The 17,476-nt window shown below is 44.6% G+C and overlaps 1 protein-coding gene across 3 annotated transcripts in view; it reads left to right on the top strand.

Annotated features, from left to right (window-relative positions):
* The window catches only part of SAMD4A (sterile alpha motif domain containing 4A), a 110,022-nt gene that overhangs the window by 73,489 nt on the left and 19,057 nt on the right, over positions 1-17,476 (top strand). For all 3 annotated transcript variants that reach the window (XM_073577938.1, XM_073577937.1, XM_073577936.1), the window contains one exon: positions 43-561. In XM_073577938.1, the coding sequence (XP_073434039.1) occupies positions 129-561 (433 nt within the window). In that variant the 5' untranslated portion in view covers positions 43-128. The remainder of the gene's footprint in view (positions 1-42; positions 562-17,476) is intronic.

Below are 17,476 nucleotides of genomic sequence, written 5' to 3'. Positions count from 1 at the left end.
TAAGAAGCTGGCTGATTTTTTTTATGTTTTGCTTCCTTTCAGCAATCATTAACCAGTGGCAACAAGAATCCAAGGACACGGTGATCTCTCAGCTTTTAACCCACCTGCCTTTACTAAAGCCCGGTAACATGGACGCTAAGGTGGAGTACATGAAGTTGCTGCCGAAACTATTGGCGCATTCGATAGAACACAACCAGCACATAGAAGAGAGCCGCCAGTTGCTGTCATACGCCTTGATCCACCCGGCCACGTCCCTGGACGACAGGAGCGCTTTGGCGATGTGGCTGAATCACTTGGAGGACCGTACATCGGGGAACTTTGGTACCCAGGGGCGGTGTCGATCAGACTCTTTGGATTATGGGCAAATGCATTACTACCACCAAAGACAGAACTCCGATGATAAACTGAACGGCTGGCCGAATTCCCGCGACTCTGGAATCTGCGTCAGTTCTTCCAACTGGCAGGACAAGAGCATGAGCTGCGAGAATGGACATCTGCCCCTCTACCCTTCTTCCTCGGTCTCTACGACAGGCAACGCTATTGGAACAAGTACAAGCACAAGTAAGGCGTTTGATATTGGAAATGTTTAAATAAAATGCTCAAACGTTAATTGCAAAAAATCTGCAGCGTCGGACCACACAGTCTGTAGTCATTGAGATACATAGTAAGGTTTTCTACGTTTCTTTTTGGTTATGGACATTTCCAGTATGTTTTATGGGATCCGACTGCTGGTATCCTCACAGATCACAAGAATGAAGGTACCCAAAATTCCCTGTGTCAGCGGACCCATAGTTCATTAGGTGTATGTCACCATCACTATATTTGCTACTTTTTCTGTTTCCCTCAATCCTATGGAAGTGAATGGAGCCGAGGTCTTGCATTCTACGCTCTCCATTCACACACCAGGTTTTTAGGAGCCCTGTTGTCTGGATCCAATCTTGTGTTGTATTAACTTTAATAGTGGACAACTCCTTGAAATGTGGACATGAATTTGCTCTGTATAGATGGTGTGACCCCAGAATTATTTCCTTTGGTTGGGATCACTGAACCCCAAAACTATCTGGTTATAAAATGAGTCATTACAGTTTGTTGCTAATTATTTATTAGGAGTAAACTAATTTAATGGGGGTGAAGCACCCATGTCCAACCTTGTGCGCGAGCATGACCACAACTCCATTCGCATCTGTAAGGGAAAAGTCAGACGGCCGTAGATCTCGAACGGGGATCGCAATGTACGGACTTGCCGGCGGTTCTCCAAACCTGAGCGTTACAGCATGTATTTCTATGCAGCTGTGGCGCTCGGGTCAGGCCAGTCCGGCCACTAGGTTGTGATCCCCGTCCGAGTTATACGGCCATCTGACTCCTCTAAAACGGACTTTGTCTCCAGCAATCCGGTAGAAGAAAATGGAGCCTGGTCAGAACCGCTCCATTCACACAAGGGACGTTAAACCCCAACGGTGGTATTCCCAGTGATCAGACATTTATCCCGCATCTTGTGGATCGTGGAACAGTCCCCTTAATATGCTTTTAAAGCCATAAAAAAGTTTTACACATCCTTTAAGAAGTCTCTTATGTGGTGGTATCTAGCCTGTGGTCTAAAATGTTGCAGAAAGACTACTACTCTCAGCATTCAGAGCCTGCTGGAAATTGTAGGTTTGAGTCCTAAAATACCTTATTGATGTAGTTATCATTGTACATGTAGGTTATACAAGATTTAAGGGGATGCGTTCTGGAGAGTGGGACCCCAATATTCCACCGGCAGGGACCCCTTGTACCCCAGTCAGAATAATAAAATATTAAAGATTTATTAGACGAAACAATTTTAATACAGTGCAGTACCTGTGTATGGCCTGTAGATGGTGCCCATATGACCGCAGCGAGCCTGATGCATCCCGACCTGAATAATGCAATAAATGAGGTATAATAAACACAATGAAGAGAATTGGAGGAAAAAGCTCCTTTACTCGATGGTCAAATCTTCCTGCAGGCATGGACAGGCTGATCAGCCTCAGCGACTGTTCGGAGGATGATTGCACTTTGGGTCGGGCGTTAAAAACTCCACTTTCATTATGCACAAATGAAAATAAAGGCACGCGATGTGCCTTAAATAAAGGTTTCCATTAAGCTCTTGAGATGCTTCCACTGCGTCTTTCCTCCTCAGTAACTGGAGTTACTCCTTTGGCTCCATCCTTTGCTCCATATTTCAAGCGTAGAGCTAATTAGATTAGGACACCTGGAACTGTTTATTGTGTTCCTGATAACCGCGTTGGATTGTTTTGTGGGTTTTCTACCCTCTGGCTGGTTTATTTTGTTGCTTTTTCCATTCACATATGTTGCTAACCCTTCTGATCGATACTGGCCCAGATGGCCAGTACAGTAGCCCTCTCCTTCCATTCCAATCGTTGCAGGTTACGGACAATGGCTCCTGTTGATGGAGAAAAAAAATTGCACTTTGCTAATGTTTAGTTTTTCCATATGTTGCTCGTTTCAAGATCACTGCATTGTGGCAATGAATGGAAGCACTCATGTTTTACATTCATACTTGCTTCAATCAGGAGCAGATTGACCATACGGGAAGTGTCCAGAGCTGCGGCCAGCAGGGATCCGCCGCTCCATGGTCATCTTCTCAAATATGAATGGATCTTTACTGATGTATTTAATGATGAAAAGCGTGGGATGTAGGGTGGGCTGGGGGACGTAGCTTGGGATGTAGGGTGGGCTGGGGGACGTAGCTTGGGATGTAGGGTGGGCTGGGGGACGTAGCTTGGGATGTAGGGTGGGGCGTGGGATGTAGCTTGGGATGTAGGGTGGGCTGGGGGATGTAGCTTGGGATGTAGGGTGGGGCAGGACATGTAGTGGCCCTTGTAGCGTGGGATGGGGACGTAGGGTTTTGCGGAGGACGGGATACATGGCGGGGCACGTAGGGTGGGGCGGATGACATAGAGTAGGATGTGACTGGGCACTTAAGGTACTGTCACACTTAGCGATGTACCAGCGATCCCGACCAGCGATATGACGCTGTCAGGATCGCTGGTACATCGCTAAGTGGTCGCTAGTGAGCTGCCACATAGGCAGATCTCACTAGCGACATCGCTGGGGACGGGGATCGCTACTTACCTGTCACACTAGGCGATCCTGCGTCCTCCCGCCCGGCTCCACGCGTCGCTCGTCCTCACAGCAGGAAGCGCCACAGGAAGCTGACGACGAGAAACAGTCCTGAACGTTCTCGCGCGATCAGCGATAACCAGCGGGGGAGCCGGTCGTAGGTAAGTATCACACACAGAGATATCGCTAGCAATATCGCTATAACGTCACGAGTGAGGCGGTTACTTACTACATTCACATTTTGTTTTTCTGCATTCATGGAAACTGAATAAATGCCTGAAAAGGATTTGTTGCGTTACTGATGCAGACAGGAGTAGAGGGGTGCCGCTTACTTCTATGGGGTCATTTTGCTTTTCATTGGGTGTCTGTTTTTAGAATAGATGAAAAATCGCAGCATGCAAAACTGTTACTTCCATTCTGAAGACGGACCCCATGATTATCGATGGCTCCCCCTCCGCTTCAGTTTGGTTTGCATCACTTATGCAGCTTATTTTGAATAACTGAAAAATAGGAATTCATGTCCAAAATGGAACAGAGAAATGGAACGTCCAAGTGAAAGTGTGAACGTTTCTGATCCGCAGGGGTACAAACCTTTCAGTGGCCTTTCATATACCGGTCTTAAATGGGAGCCTGTTGGAGTAAGGTCTGCGCAGGAGGTTGGTAATGTGCGACTATGCCCATAGCTAGCAGACATTTCCTCTGCAATTTATGCCAATTTCTTAAGTGAATATTTTGAGCCCTTACTCACCCTGCCCTCTCTCCACTAAGCCCACTCACTCTTTGGAAATTGGTAAAATGTGCACAAAACAGACATTCACTAAAAAAATTTGACTACGGTATTTTGCCATCATAAACAGGTCTTGAGACATATCCTCCAAAGTATTTTTAGAAAGTTGTTGAATACATCTATTTTTTTTTTTTTTTTTCTTTTTAGGTTTTAGTTTAAATACCGTAAGTATGCACAAAATGCAATTTTAGCCATGAGGACACTTTTTTATTGTAGGGTCCTAGTTACTATTAGTTTTGCATGTACTTAAATGTGGTATCTGTTTTTTAAATGCCCTTTATTTAAAAGGGCATATCCTCAACACCTCCGTTAGTCAGCAGAGTAGATGGGTTACGAGTATCAAGGTCTTCGGAGGACCCAACATGTCTGAACATTGTATCAATGGCTCATTCTTTTATTAGGAAATGTGTAATTGTTCACTTCCCCTCTGGAGGCGCTGTAGGAGAGTTATCACTTAGAGAATAATTACCTGATACAGTCAGATATTGCGAGGTTTACAAAAGTGGAAACCAGTCCGTATGGAGCGAGCAGCTGTGTTTGATATCTTTATATATCGAGCCCATGTATGTATTTTTGGAGCGGCTGAACATCACATTCAACCAGTTATCCAACAGGTGCCTAGCTGTGAAAGTGTAAATGCGGCCCTGGAATGACAGGTGCAATGCTATTCATTCCATGGAGTTCGCTTACTGGAGTTTTAGTCTTAAACCAGTTGCTGACCTCAGGCCGAGCTGCACATTTCATTCATACAGATCCTTCCCGGGTCTCTCTAAGGCGACCAGAAGCAAAGCTTGATATCTGACCAATTGTGCTGGGAGCCAAGGTGAAATAGTCAAATTATTATATTACAATTACAGGGACATTTTCCAAGATTGCAAATCCTCACCTATCTACATAATAGGTGACATTGTGCTGATTGGTGGCGGTTCATCTGCCGGGGCTCCTACTGATCCCAAGGACGTGGATATAAAGTGACCTTTAGCAATGAACCTACCATCTGCTCCACCATATACAGTTGGGTCCAGAAATATTTGGATAGTGACATGTTTTGGCATTTTAGCTGTTTACTAAAACTTATTCAGGATCCAGTTCTATAATCAATATGGGCTTAAAGTGCAGATTCTCAGCTTTCGGCTGGGGTCACACTTACGAGTGCAATGCGAGAAACTCGCATCAATACCTGGCACTGCCATCGGCACTCAGACCCGGAGTGTGTGGCTGCATGTCTTTCTATAAAGCTGAGCGGTCCGGTCCGAACTGCCGACGGCAGTGCCGGGTATTGATGCAAGAGACTCGCATTGCACCTTTACTGAAAATAATATCTATACAAAAACCAACATGGATATTACCGCCATATGGTCAGTGGTAGATACCAGTCCTACGGAACATATGATATCAAAGTACAGTTATACACTCACTGGCCACTTTATTAGGTACACCATGCTAGTAACGGGTTGGACCCCCTTTTGCCTTCAGAACTGCCTCAATTCTTCGTGGCAGAGATTCAACAAGGTGCTGGAAGCATTCCTCAGAGATTTTGGACCATATTGACATGATGGCATCACACAGTTGGCGCAGATTTGTCGGCTGCACATCCCTGATGCGAATCTCCCGTTCTACCACATCCCAAAGATGCTCTATTGGATTGAGATCTGGTGACTGAGGAGGCCATTTGAGTACAGTGAACTCATTGTCATGTTCAAGAAACCAATCTGAGATGATTCGAGCTTTATGACATGGCGCATTATCCTGCTGAAAGTAGCCATCAGATGTTGGGTACATTGTGGTCATAAAGGGATGGACATGGTCAGCAACAATACTCAGGTAGGCTGTGGCGTTGCAACGATGCTCAATTGGTACCAAGGGGCCCAAAGAGTGCCAAGAAAAAATTCCCCACACCATGACACCACCACCACCAGCCTGAACCGTTGATACAAGGCAGGATGGATCCATGCTTTCATGTTGTTTACGCTAAATTCTGACCCTACCATCCGAATGTCGCAGCAGAAATCGAGACTCATCAGACCAGGCAACGTTTTTCCAATCTTCTACTGTCCAATTTCGATGAGCTTGTGCAAATTGTAGCCTCAGTTTCCTGTTCTTAGCTGAGAGGAGTGGTACCCAGTGTGGTCGTCTGCTGCTGTAGCCCATCTGCCTCAAAGTTCGACGCACTGTGCGTTCAGAGATGCTCTTCTGCCTACCTTGGTTGTAACGGGTGGCAATTTGAGTCACTGTTGCCTTTCTATCAGCTCGAACCAGTATGCCCATTCTCCTCTGACCTCTGGCATCAACAAGGCATTTCCGGCCACAGAACTGCCGCTCACTGGATTTTTTTTCTTTTTCGGACCATTCTCTGTAAACCCTAGAGATGGTTGTGCGTGAAAATCCCAGTAGATCAGCAGTTTCTGAAATACTCAGACCAGCCCTTCTGGCACCAACAATCATGCCACGTTCAAAGGCTCTCAAATCACCTTTCTTCCCCATACTGATGCTCGGTTTGAACTGCAGGAGATTGTCTTGACCATGTCTACATGCCTAAATGCACTGAGTTGCCGCCATGTGATTGGCTGATTAGAAATTAAGTCTTAACACACAGTTGGACAGGTGTACCTAATAAAGTGGCCAGTGAGTGTAGATGGTGACATACAGCTGACGTTCTTTCTGATGGAATTGTTCACTTTTCCCATCTTTTCCATCTGGCCCAGACTGACATGACAACTTCTCCATCCAGGACTCTGCTGCAGAGCTTACAACAAAGACACATTTCAGATCTCATATTTCCAGCCCCATCACCATCTATCCCCAACCTGCACAAGGACAAGCTCCTTATTCTGCTGCCGTATATGTCCCTATTACTTCACCTGCGGTGTGGAACAGTGTGCCTCTAAATGCTAAAACAAACCTGTAGAATATATAAATTCCCTACGCAAGAGCCCTGGAACACAGTGACCACATTTTGTCCCCTAGAAAGTAATGATGCCCTCTGTGTGCCCCTCTGACAGGTACAGTAACCGGAGTTCCCTTACATCAACAATATGTGTCCACTTTACATTTAATAATGTCCCAAGTCTCCCCCTGTGCAGCTCCCCTATACACAGTATAATGCACTCTCACTGTATAGTACCACCCACAGTACACTGACCCCTTAGAACCCCCAAACTGTTTGATGGCTCCAACACTGTATGATACCCCCATTTTATCTCCTCCACACTGTATGATGGCCCCCTAGATAGCCTCCATATAGTATAATGTACTCCCCATAGGCCTCCATCTAGTATAATGCACTCCTCCACATAGACCTCCATATAGTATAATGCATTCCCCATAGACTAACTCTATATAATGCACTCCCCATAGGCAGATTTTATAGTATAATTCATCCCCCATAGACACTCTATATTGTATAATGCTTTCCCCATATGTAGACTCTAAAATAAAATGCACTCCCCATAGTATAATGCACCCCCCATTGGCAGGCTCTATATAGTATAATGCACTCCCCATAGGCCTCCATATAGTATAATGCACTATACATAGGCTTCCATATTGCATAATGCAGTCCCCATAGGCCTCCATATAGTATAATGCAGTCCCCATAGGCCTCCATATAGTATAATTGTCACAGGGTCCTTCTCTGGTATCACACAATCAACAGAGCAAGCGAAGAGTGAACAATTCCAAGACCTTTATTCAGGCAAAAATACGAAAAGGTCCATATTCAGTCCACCACACAAAGGATAAGATAGTCCAGAATAAGAATGCAGTCCAGTATCAGGCCCCCGGGGCCTTATTTAGGCAGACTATATAGTATAATGCAGCCTGTAACATTGTGTCCCTCCCCCGGCCTGTGTTCCTGGACTGTAATGTAATCAGGCCTAGGTCCACCGCACTTGTACTGCATCTAGTGGTGGATTATGTCTTTGTTCCCCTCTGCAGGAGGCATCTTCAATACACAAACCTGTAGACAGCCTGCAGACAGGGTTTCTGGAACATTCTTAATCCTTGGAGCTATGTTTAAGGGGGTGGGTGCTAGTATCTCTGCCCAACAAGGGGGCTGATCCCAAGAGTGGTAGAACAACAAACCACATGTTGAGTTGGTTGATGCTGTGTGCTTTGAAGGACAAGGATCTGCAGCTGTGGCTGGATCCTGGTATCATGTATGGAGATTGGGGATTATTTTGCCACATGGAATTGTGATGTCTCCCTATCTTACTAGATTTGAGGACTACAAAACCTACAAAAGACAAAATGAAAAAAACCCTGCTATAATTAAATAACTAAAAAGCAAAAGTGCATTTAAATCATACAGAGTTCTTAGTAATACTGTATTTGATCAAACATGTGTCATGTGTCAAAGTTGACATCTGTGTGAATAAGGGCAGACAAGGTCTGGATCCCAACCACTGGACACCAGTCAGGGGAAGCCTTTAAATACAGTTTCCAGCTCAGGAGAGGGAGGCCACACCCCAGCTTGCACAGAATGCAACAATACTAAGAAAAAACACAAAAATTGAGCTTGGTTTGAGTTGGTACACATGCAGCATATAAATGCATGTTCACATGGCCAAAAAGCATACAAATCCTACAAAAGACAAAATGAAAAAACCCCTGCTATAATTAAATAAGTAAAAAGCAAAAGTGCATTTAAATCATACAGAGTTCTTAGTAATACTGTATTGTCTGCCCTTATTCACACAGACGTCAACTTTGACACATGATAAGGTTATTAATATTAGACAGTGTAGGACCGCCCCGACCACAGTCACCTTGTCGATGGTGGGACGGCTTTTATGCTATGTTTGATCAAATACAATATTACTAAGAACTCTGTATGATTTTAAATGCACTTTTGCTTTTTACTTATAGCAGGGGTTTTTTCATTTTGTCTTTTGTAGGTTTTGTATGCTTTTTGGCCATGTAAACATGCATTTATGTGCGGCATGTGTACCAACTCAAACCAAGCTCAATTTTTGTGTTTTGTTTTTTTTTTTTTTTTTTTTAGATTTGAGGACTGAATCTAAAGACTGTTGTTGTTTGGTGACTTATCAAGGGCTGGGATCTTATGCTGAGGCAAGATCCCAGTGACCGTGTGTAAGCTTCCACGTGGGACTGTTGTGTCCCTCATCTGCTGGATCCATTGAATTCACCCAAGGACTATTTCTATTTTCCTGGCGTCAGATTGCCAGGTGGCGCCCCCAAATCTGCTCCCTTTGTGTGAACTCATTATGGATGCTGCAGAACTATTTTCATTTGTGTTGCTCCAGTTCACTGTTCCAATAAATCTTGTTGGATTGTTGATTGGCCTGGTGTCTCTGCCTGCTCTGCAGCATACCCCGTCACAAACTGTTGGCAAGCAGTGGAGTCAGAGCAGAAGGACTGGAGGACAGCGGCCCAGAAATGTCTGGAACCGAAATCTCAGTATACAGAAACTGGACTGTGGGGAGTTTACAAACAAAGGCCTGTGAATTAGGAGTCTGCTGCAAAGGACTGACCAAGGACCAACTAATTAAGGCTTTGGAAGGAGCTTGCCTGCAAGAAGGCACTGAAGGATTCTCACAGCAAAGGGAGGAAATACAAGAGCTGCAGGTAAATACCCAAAAAAGTCAGTGGGTTGTGTGGTATGAGGAGGAGATGGCGTTGCTTGGAGAGGTCACCATAGAATATAAGATGGAGGCCATTTGTAGAGCTCAAGAGAGGGCATTGCTGGAGAGACAGCTTGCTGTGGAAGCAGCTGGAAGCCCCAGACAGACTGTATCCACATCATCCACCATGAGCGAATTCCCCAGAGTGTCCCACAAGAACTTCAAGCCGTTTAATGAGGCTGCATGTGACATTGAGGGCTTCTTCCAGGACTTCGAACATCAATGTTGATTAATGGAAGTCCCGGAAAGGGAGCGAATCAGACATCTGGTGGGGCTTTTAGAGGGTGGAGCTGCTGAGGGCCTATAGAGCTATGGACCCCCGGTGCAACTGTGAGTATGGGGAGGTAAAAGGCTATTCTAGAACATTATGCCGTAACCCCAGACACATACAGGACTCAGTTCTGCTCCTTAGCCTGTGATGGGGAAGTGTATTTCAAGATGCCCACAGTCTCAAACCAGTATGTTATCGCTGTCTGGAGGGAGAGGGGGCCTTAACTTGGGATACTTTCCTGTAGGTCATCCTAAAAGAGCAGTTTTACGCCAAATGCCCTGCTGTGATCTGGGAATGGGTCTGTGAGAGGAAATCAGCGACCGTGGAATGAGCTGCTGCTGTAGCTGATAAGGTTCTAACCATCAAGTCTCAGTGGAAAAAACTACTAGTCTGAGAGAAAAAACCTACCAGCTTCGCAACGCTGGCGGCAACTTGTCCTTCGGCCTCTGTTAACCGTCCCACTAGATTACAAACTCATGGCGAACCCAGTGTCAATGTGCCTCCCATTACTCCTGCCTCATCTTTGGGAATACGACGTGCAGGAAAAATTGTAGAACGCAGGTGTTGTGGATGTGGGCATCTGCAGGCCACATGCCCAGCTATCAAGTGGAGAAATCGTTCTCAAACCCAACAACCACCTCCTGCACTTTCACATGGATTTCAGCCTCCAGGTTTCCTTACCTCCGTCCCCAGAGTGCAAGTGGGAAGTAGTGCGATGTAGCGCAGATGTTACCGATGTGGGCAGCCTGGGCATCTGCAAGACACCTGTCCTCAGGGTCATTTGAGTCACATGTTGAGTTGGTTGATGCGGTGTGCTTTGAAGGACAAGGATCTACAGCTGTGGCTGGATCCTGGTATCATGTATGGAAACTGGAGATTATTTTGCCACATATAATTGTGAGGTCTCCCCACGCTACTGGATTTGAGGACTGAATCTAAAGACTGTTGTTGTTGTGTGGTGATATGCAAAGGGCTGAGATCTTATGCTGAGGAGACATCCCAATGACCGTGTGTAAGCTTCCACGTGGGACTGTGTTGTGTCCCTCATCTGCTGGATCCATTGAATTCACCCAAGGACTATTTCTATTTTCCTGGCGTCGGATTGCCAGGTGGCACCCCCGGATCTGCTCCCTTTGTGTGGACTCATTGTGGACTCATTATGGACGCTGCAGAATTACTTTCATTTGTGTTGCTCCTGGTCACTGTTCCAATAAATCTTGTTGGATTGTTTATCGGCCCAGTGTCTTTTCCTGCTCTGTTGCATACCCCGTCACACAGCCCCCCATAGGAAGAGTCTATATAGTATAATACTTTCCACATAGGCAGACTCTATATAGTATAATGCACTCCCCATAGACTGACTCTATATTGTATAATGCACCCCCATAGACAGATTCTATATTGTATAGCGCACTCCCAATAGGCAGACACTATAGTATAATGCAGACGATAGTCTAATGCACCCCCTCCATATAAAAAAAAAACAAACTAAATACAATACTCGCCTCCTCAGAGCTCCCGCACATTTCCAGATAGCGGATGCCGATGAAGTGAAGTCATTGTGCCCGCTGTCAATGTCTGCATCAGGGACGTCAGATCCTGAGGGGGGAATGATATGAGAAGGGAGCGTAACGCTCCCTATCTCATCAATGTGGTCAGCTGTATCCAGCCGATACAATTGAACTTCCGATGACTGGTGGGGGAGGGGCACTGCTGGCACCGGGCCCCTCCCTTCTTTGCCGCAGAATGTAACTGTATCGGCGTGCTGTGCACACCCATACAGTTACAGTATCGTAGTTCTAGGTGGGTCCCCTTAGGGCACGGGGAGACTGTCCCATCTGCCCCCCCCCAGTAGCTACGCTCCTGGTTCAACCCCTATAATTGAATCTGGAAGTCTCCACTTCAATTGAATTTCTGTTTCATTTTAACTCCAAAATGGCAGCCAGCAGAGCTGAAATCGCGAAGATTCGGTCACTGGCCAAATATTTCTGGACCTAACTGTATATATGCGTGCGCGGTGATGTTTTTAGTTTATCAAATACGTCCCCTTGGCTTTCTCTTAATTTACTTGTCTCTGGTGTCGGGACCTGTGTAGAAATCGGGCTATGTATTAACCAAAGATCCTGACCACGAGCAGCTGCTACTTTCTAACTTTCGCTTGTATGGTTTAGAAGTCCATTAAACTGTCTGTCTCAGTCTTGATAATTGCTGAGAGATCCTTGGAGACCACAGAAAACCCTGAAAATGAAGCGGCTGCCGCAGTCGTCGCTGAGCATCGGGCACATTGTTCTAATTTCCGCTCAGGAGTCCTTCACGAGAGAATAAAAATGACTAGTTATAGGGAATCCCAAAACATCAGATTCTAAGTGTCGGGATGCACTGTCTGTGATCCATTACATTAGCAATGGATAGATCCTTTTTAGTCTAGTTTTTCTATACTTCTTGCCTGCAGGTGGCAGTATATAACAAGGATAGAATAATTATTTTCTGGTATTAAAGTGCCCCTGTCAGCAGGATTGTACTCAGTAACTACAGACAGTGTCAGGTCGGCGCCGTTATACTCAGGGCTGTGGAGTCGGTAAGCCAAACCTCCGACTCCTCAGTTTCCATGACTCTGACGCCTCCAACTCCCTCATACATGGCTCATGTTTAAGTTTGTGATACCATTTTACTACAGTACATTTAACATCAGGCTTATAATCATTATCATCATTATTATGATGCAATAATCAAGCCATTTAGATAGAACATAAAATATATTGGATTACACCTTTAGAACAAAAAACTTTTTTGCATATTTACAATGTATTATACACCATGCAATAAGTGAAAAAAAAATTTCCAACAAAAAACATACTGAACAACATTTGTGCAGTCTATGAATTTGTTCTGAGAAATAGAATTGCCTCCATCAGATCCTCCTTCATAGATTACCTCAAATCTGACCTAATAATTTTTTAAGGCTAGAGAACAACTTCTCTGCACTAACTTGGGTTGGAGGCAAAGCCGTAACCACATGGGCAACATCTCTAACAATTTCAGGGTGTAAAGGAATTGCCTTGTGCACAGTCAGTTTTGATGAATGATTGAACTCTTTTACTACTTTGAGAGCAAGTGAAAAATGTTGCTGAAATATGGTCAATCTGTTTTCTATGGGAGTGGAATCTTTCTTTTTTTTTTTTTTTTTTTTTTATTTCCTGCGGCAACGCTTTGCCTGCACCATGTCGTCCAAATACTTTTCGAAATCAAACTCCTCATCTGATGAGGATGAAGAAACGGCGGCAGCAGCAGCACTGGCAGGACCAGAGTCCTCTTGCTCTTAGCCGTCCAGGGAAGATAAGTACTCGTGCGCAGGAGCGTGATGCTGGGGAGCGATGTAGCAACAGGAGGGCGACATCGCAAGAAGGGGGGTGGACCCGGACACACCCCCCCGGATGAGTATAATAAAACTTATTTTTCTGAAGCCCCCCCCCCCCCCCCGGTCAAACCTGCAAGGTATCTACAGCATTACAGAATGCTGTAGAGAAGCCCTGAAAAGCAGTGGCCATATCTTATATCGGCCGAAACTGCTGAAAGGTTTGCTTTAAACACATCTGCTGTCAATGTTACAGTAACTTTGTCACTTACAAAATATCTTGTAACTGACGTTTGAGACGCTCTTTCCTCCTCCTCCTTTGCCTGGCAGGAAGTGCTGGTCTCTGGTTTCTTGGTGCTGCTGTGTTCTTTTTCAGTCACAGCTTTGTAAACTTCTTTGGTGGCAGCATTGTAAATGTTTCTTTTTTTTTTTTATTGGAAGCTCTTGAAGGAGCATTTTGATCACTGCCTGAGTATGCACTGATTTTGGCATCATAGCATTTGCTTTCATCTGGGTCACTTATACACTGACACACAAAATGTTTTTGTTTTTTTTTATCTTGAGTCACTGTGAAATGCGCTCAAATACAGCTGATTTCATAAGATGCTTCTTAGACATTTTGTAATTATGTAAATTCATTCTAAAAATTTTGTCTTGTAAAAAAAAAAAAAGAAGATATATTGAAATTCTTGCAAGAACAGGGAATCATGCACTGTATAATTTAGGATATAAATTAAAACTATCTTTGCATAAATCAATAGGACACATAAATATAATGTTTGTAAAATGTTAACTTTACTCTGAACTTTCAATGTCAGGCTTGTCTCGGGGTACTGCTTCACAGCATATGTCTTCACAGTCTATGAAGAGGGGAGGAGGGATGGATGTTTGCACTGAATCATATTCCAAAACACACAAATATATATGTCCTCATCAATCCTGTTACTGTATTTCCGAATTTGAAATGTTAGAAAAATGTTTTTCCCCTTATATTCTATATATAGTGTATATAAGTCATCATAGCAGCTAATTTCTCCAAACATGAACTAAAGAGGTAAAACAAACTAAAACATCAAGCATACAGAGACAGCATATATTGGACTATTGATTTATGCACAGTTTATTGAAAGTTTAAATATGCTTTAAGAAGTTCTTGCCTTAATCCTGCTTTTCTGTTCACTCAAGACGTTCTGAGATGAATGCAGGCATTCCTTCCCTCTGTTTATTTTTCCCCTTATCTGTAGAAGAGACACGTCACTACTTATCATGAACATAAACTGCAGCACAGATTAATCTCTGCTAAAAGTCTAGACCTTAGATCAGGAATAGGACAGACCTTTAAAGGACATTTCATAACGTTCCCAAATTCTTATGAAAAAAATATTCCCCACAAGCTGCATTGAACTACTGTACCCAATTTTATTATATATATTTTATATATCTTAGGAGCTGGAGTCAGTCCATTTTATACCCACTCCAACTCTGACTATACCAAATCTGGCTCCGACTCTGAATCCACAGCCCTGGTTATACTGATCACAATGATGTCTTGTTTGTTTAATCTTTATTTTCAGTTTTGAGTTAATGATATGATCATAATCCGGGGCGGACAGCATAATCACATGTTTTACTGTGTATAGAATTATTATGGTTGAGGTAATCCTGATTATAAAAAAAAAAAAAAAAAAAAATTTTGAAAATGGTGCCTGCCACGCCTGCGCAGTAGCAGCTATCGGTGTATATAGAGGTGATCCGATAGTTGCCATTGTACAGGCGTCTGCAGCACCCACTTGCTAGAAAAAAATTTCCTCTGCCGGCGCATGTGCAATGGCTGCTATTGGATCAACTCTATGTACACCGATAGCTGCTACTGCGCAGGCACAGAGGGCGCCATTTTTGAAATGGATTTATTTATTTTATTTATTTTTTTTAAATATCAGGATTACCTCAAGCATATTTATTAACACAGTGCACATGCAATTATGCTGCAGTGCAGGGGTCACGTCCGCTGCCTGCAGAAAGGGATTTTTTTCAGTATGTATATACAATATTCATTAAGTAAACCAGGGGGCAGGTCAGTGACCTGTCAGAAGCCATACATATGAATACCTAATCAGAGCACCACATAAAGTCTCACCCACAGGCCATCCCAGCCCCGCCCCGGAGCATGAGCATATCATTAAGGCTATGTGCCCACGGTGCGTGTTAAAACGCACACCAAAAACCGGACTCCTTCCCAGAAATCGCGCTTTTTTTCCGCGCGATTTCACCGCGATTATGATCGCGTTTTTGCCGCGATTTTTGTGTGCGATATTCAAGCACTTTCCAAGCAATTTGAAGCATCGCTTGGAAAGTGATTGACAGGTTGGTCACACTCGTCAAACATAGTGTTTGACAAGTGTGAGCAGCTTTTTACTATTGAAGCCGCCTATGCGGCATCAATAGTAAAAGATAGAATGCTAAAAAAATAAAAAAATTCGGTGTATATTTACCTTCCGGCGTCCCGCGCTGCATTCCCGGGCCACAGCGTTCCCGGTAATGCCTTGCGAGACCAGTGATGACGTTGGTCTCGCGTTACTATAGCGATCTCGCGAGACCGCGTCATCACAGGACCTTGCCGCAAGGCATTACTGGGAACGCTGAGGCCCGGGAATGCAGCGCGGGACGCCGGAAGGTAAATATACCCCGATTTTTTTTATTTTTATTCTTTTTTTTTACAGGGGGATGGTACCCAGGGCCTGGAGGACAGTCTCCTCTCCTCCACACCGTGGGTACCAACCGCACATGAGACGCTTAACTTCCCGCATGGTGGGCATAGCCACATGCGGGAAGTAAGCGGTTCTCATGCATTCCTATGGGTGCGGAATCGCGGCAATTCTTTGCGATTCCGCACAAAAGGATGAGCATGCTGCGATTTTTTTTTTCCGCGATGCGATTCCGCCGCGGAAAAAAGCGCAGCATTAGCACAGCATGTTCTGTACACGATTTTTAAACGGTTTCGCGCTGAAAATCGTGGCAAAAACGCTTAAAAATCGCTACGTGGGCACACAGCCTAAGGCTAAGTGCACACGTACCGGCATTCTCGCGGAAATTACCGCGAGAATTCCGGAATTCCAGTCCGCGGGAAAATCGCATTTTAAATTCCCGCGATTTTCCCGCGGAAAAACTAGCATTTTGCAAGCGTATTTAGCTTGCAGAATGCTAGCGTTTTCCAAGCGATCTGTAGCATCGCTTGGAGAACTGATTGACGAGTGTGACCAACTTTTTACTACTGAGGCCGCCCATGCAGCATCAGCAGTAAAAGATAAAATGTAAAAAAAAAAAAAATGGTGTTATTCTTTCCTTCCGACGTCCCGCGCATCCGTTCCCAGTAATCCTTTGCGAAAATGCCCGCGATGACGTCCGTTCTCGCGGGATCGCGATGACGTCGCGCGAATGACCGCAAGACTTCGCGATCCCGCGAGAACGGACGCCATCGCGGGCGTTTTCGCAAAGGACTACTGGGAACGAGAGCGTGAAGAGAAGTGGGAAGGCTGCGCGGGACGCCGGAGGGTGAGAATAACAATATTTTTTTATTTTTAAATTCTATTTTTTACAGGGATATGGTACCCAGAGCCCGGAGGACAGTCTCCTCTCCTCCGGACCGTGGGTACCATCCGCAATTGTTCTGCTTACTTTCCGCATGGTGTGCACAGCCACATGCGGGAAGTAAGCGGAACAATGCATTCCTATGGGTGCGGGATCGCCGCGATTCTGCAAATTAATGAGCATGCTGCGGTTTTTACCGCGAAGCGATTCCGCCGCGGTAAAAACCGCAGCATTAGCACAACATTGCGGAATCCCATAGTGTAGGAATGCATGGGATGCTTATTTTTCGCATTTTCGTGGCAAAATTGCGCGGTTAAAACCGCCGCGGAAACGCGAAAAAACCGCCACGTGTGAACTCAGCCTAACTGAAAATGTAAAGATTCCACAACAACCACAAGATGGACTCCATCACCAGGTATCACTGTAATCAGTATAACTGCGCCGACCTGACACTGTTGTTACTGAGCACAATCCTGCTGATGGGGGCACGAGATTTACAGGGGTATTTCTATTTAATAAAGTGATGGCAAACTAAAAAGATATGCTGTTACTTTTTTGTTGTTTGGGGTGGGGGGCTTAAAATCCCGCTAATTGTAATGATGGCACCTTTATAACTTTCAATACTCGTTTTAATAGGTGCTAAATTATCAGGTATTCTGGATTATATAATGGCTGTACAAAGTTATAACCTTCAGAGATTTAAGGGGTTTGTTTAGAATCCTTAACAG

The sequence above is a fragment of the Dendrobates tinctorius genome, unplaced genomic scaffold (assembly GCF_039654945.1).
Source record: "Dendrobates tinctorius isolate UK_male_01 unplaced genomic scaffold, ASM3965494v1 ptg000058l, whole genome shotgun sequence".
Classification (NCBI taxonomy): domain Eukaryota; kingdom Metazoa; phylum Chordata; class Amphibia; order Anura; family Dendrobatidae; genus Dendrobates; species Dendrobates tinctorius.
The sequence above is the reverse complement of the archived record's forward strand: the minus strand, read 5'-3'. Positions and strand labels throughout refer to the sequence as shown.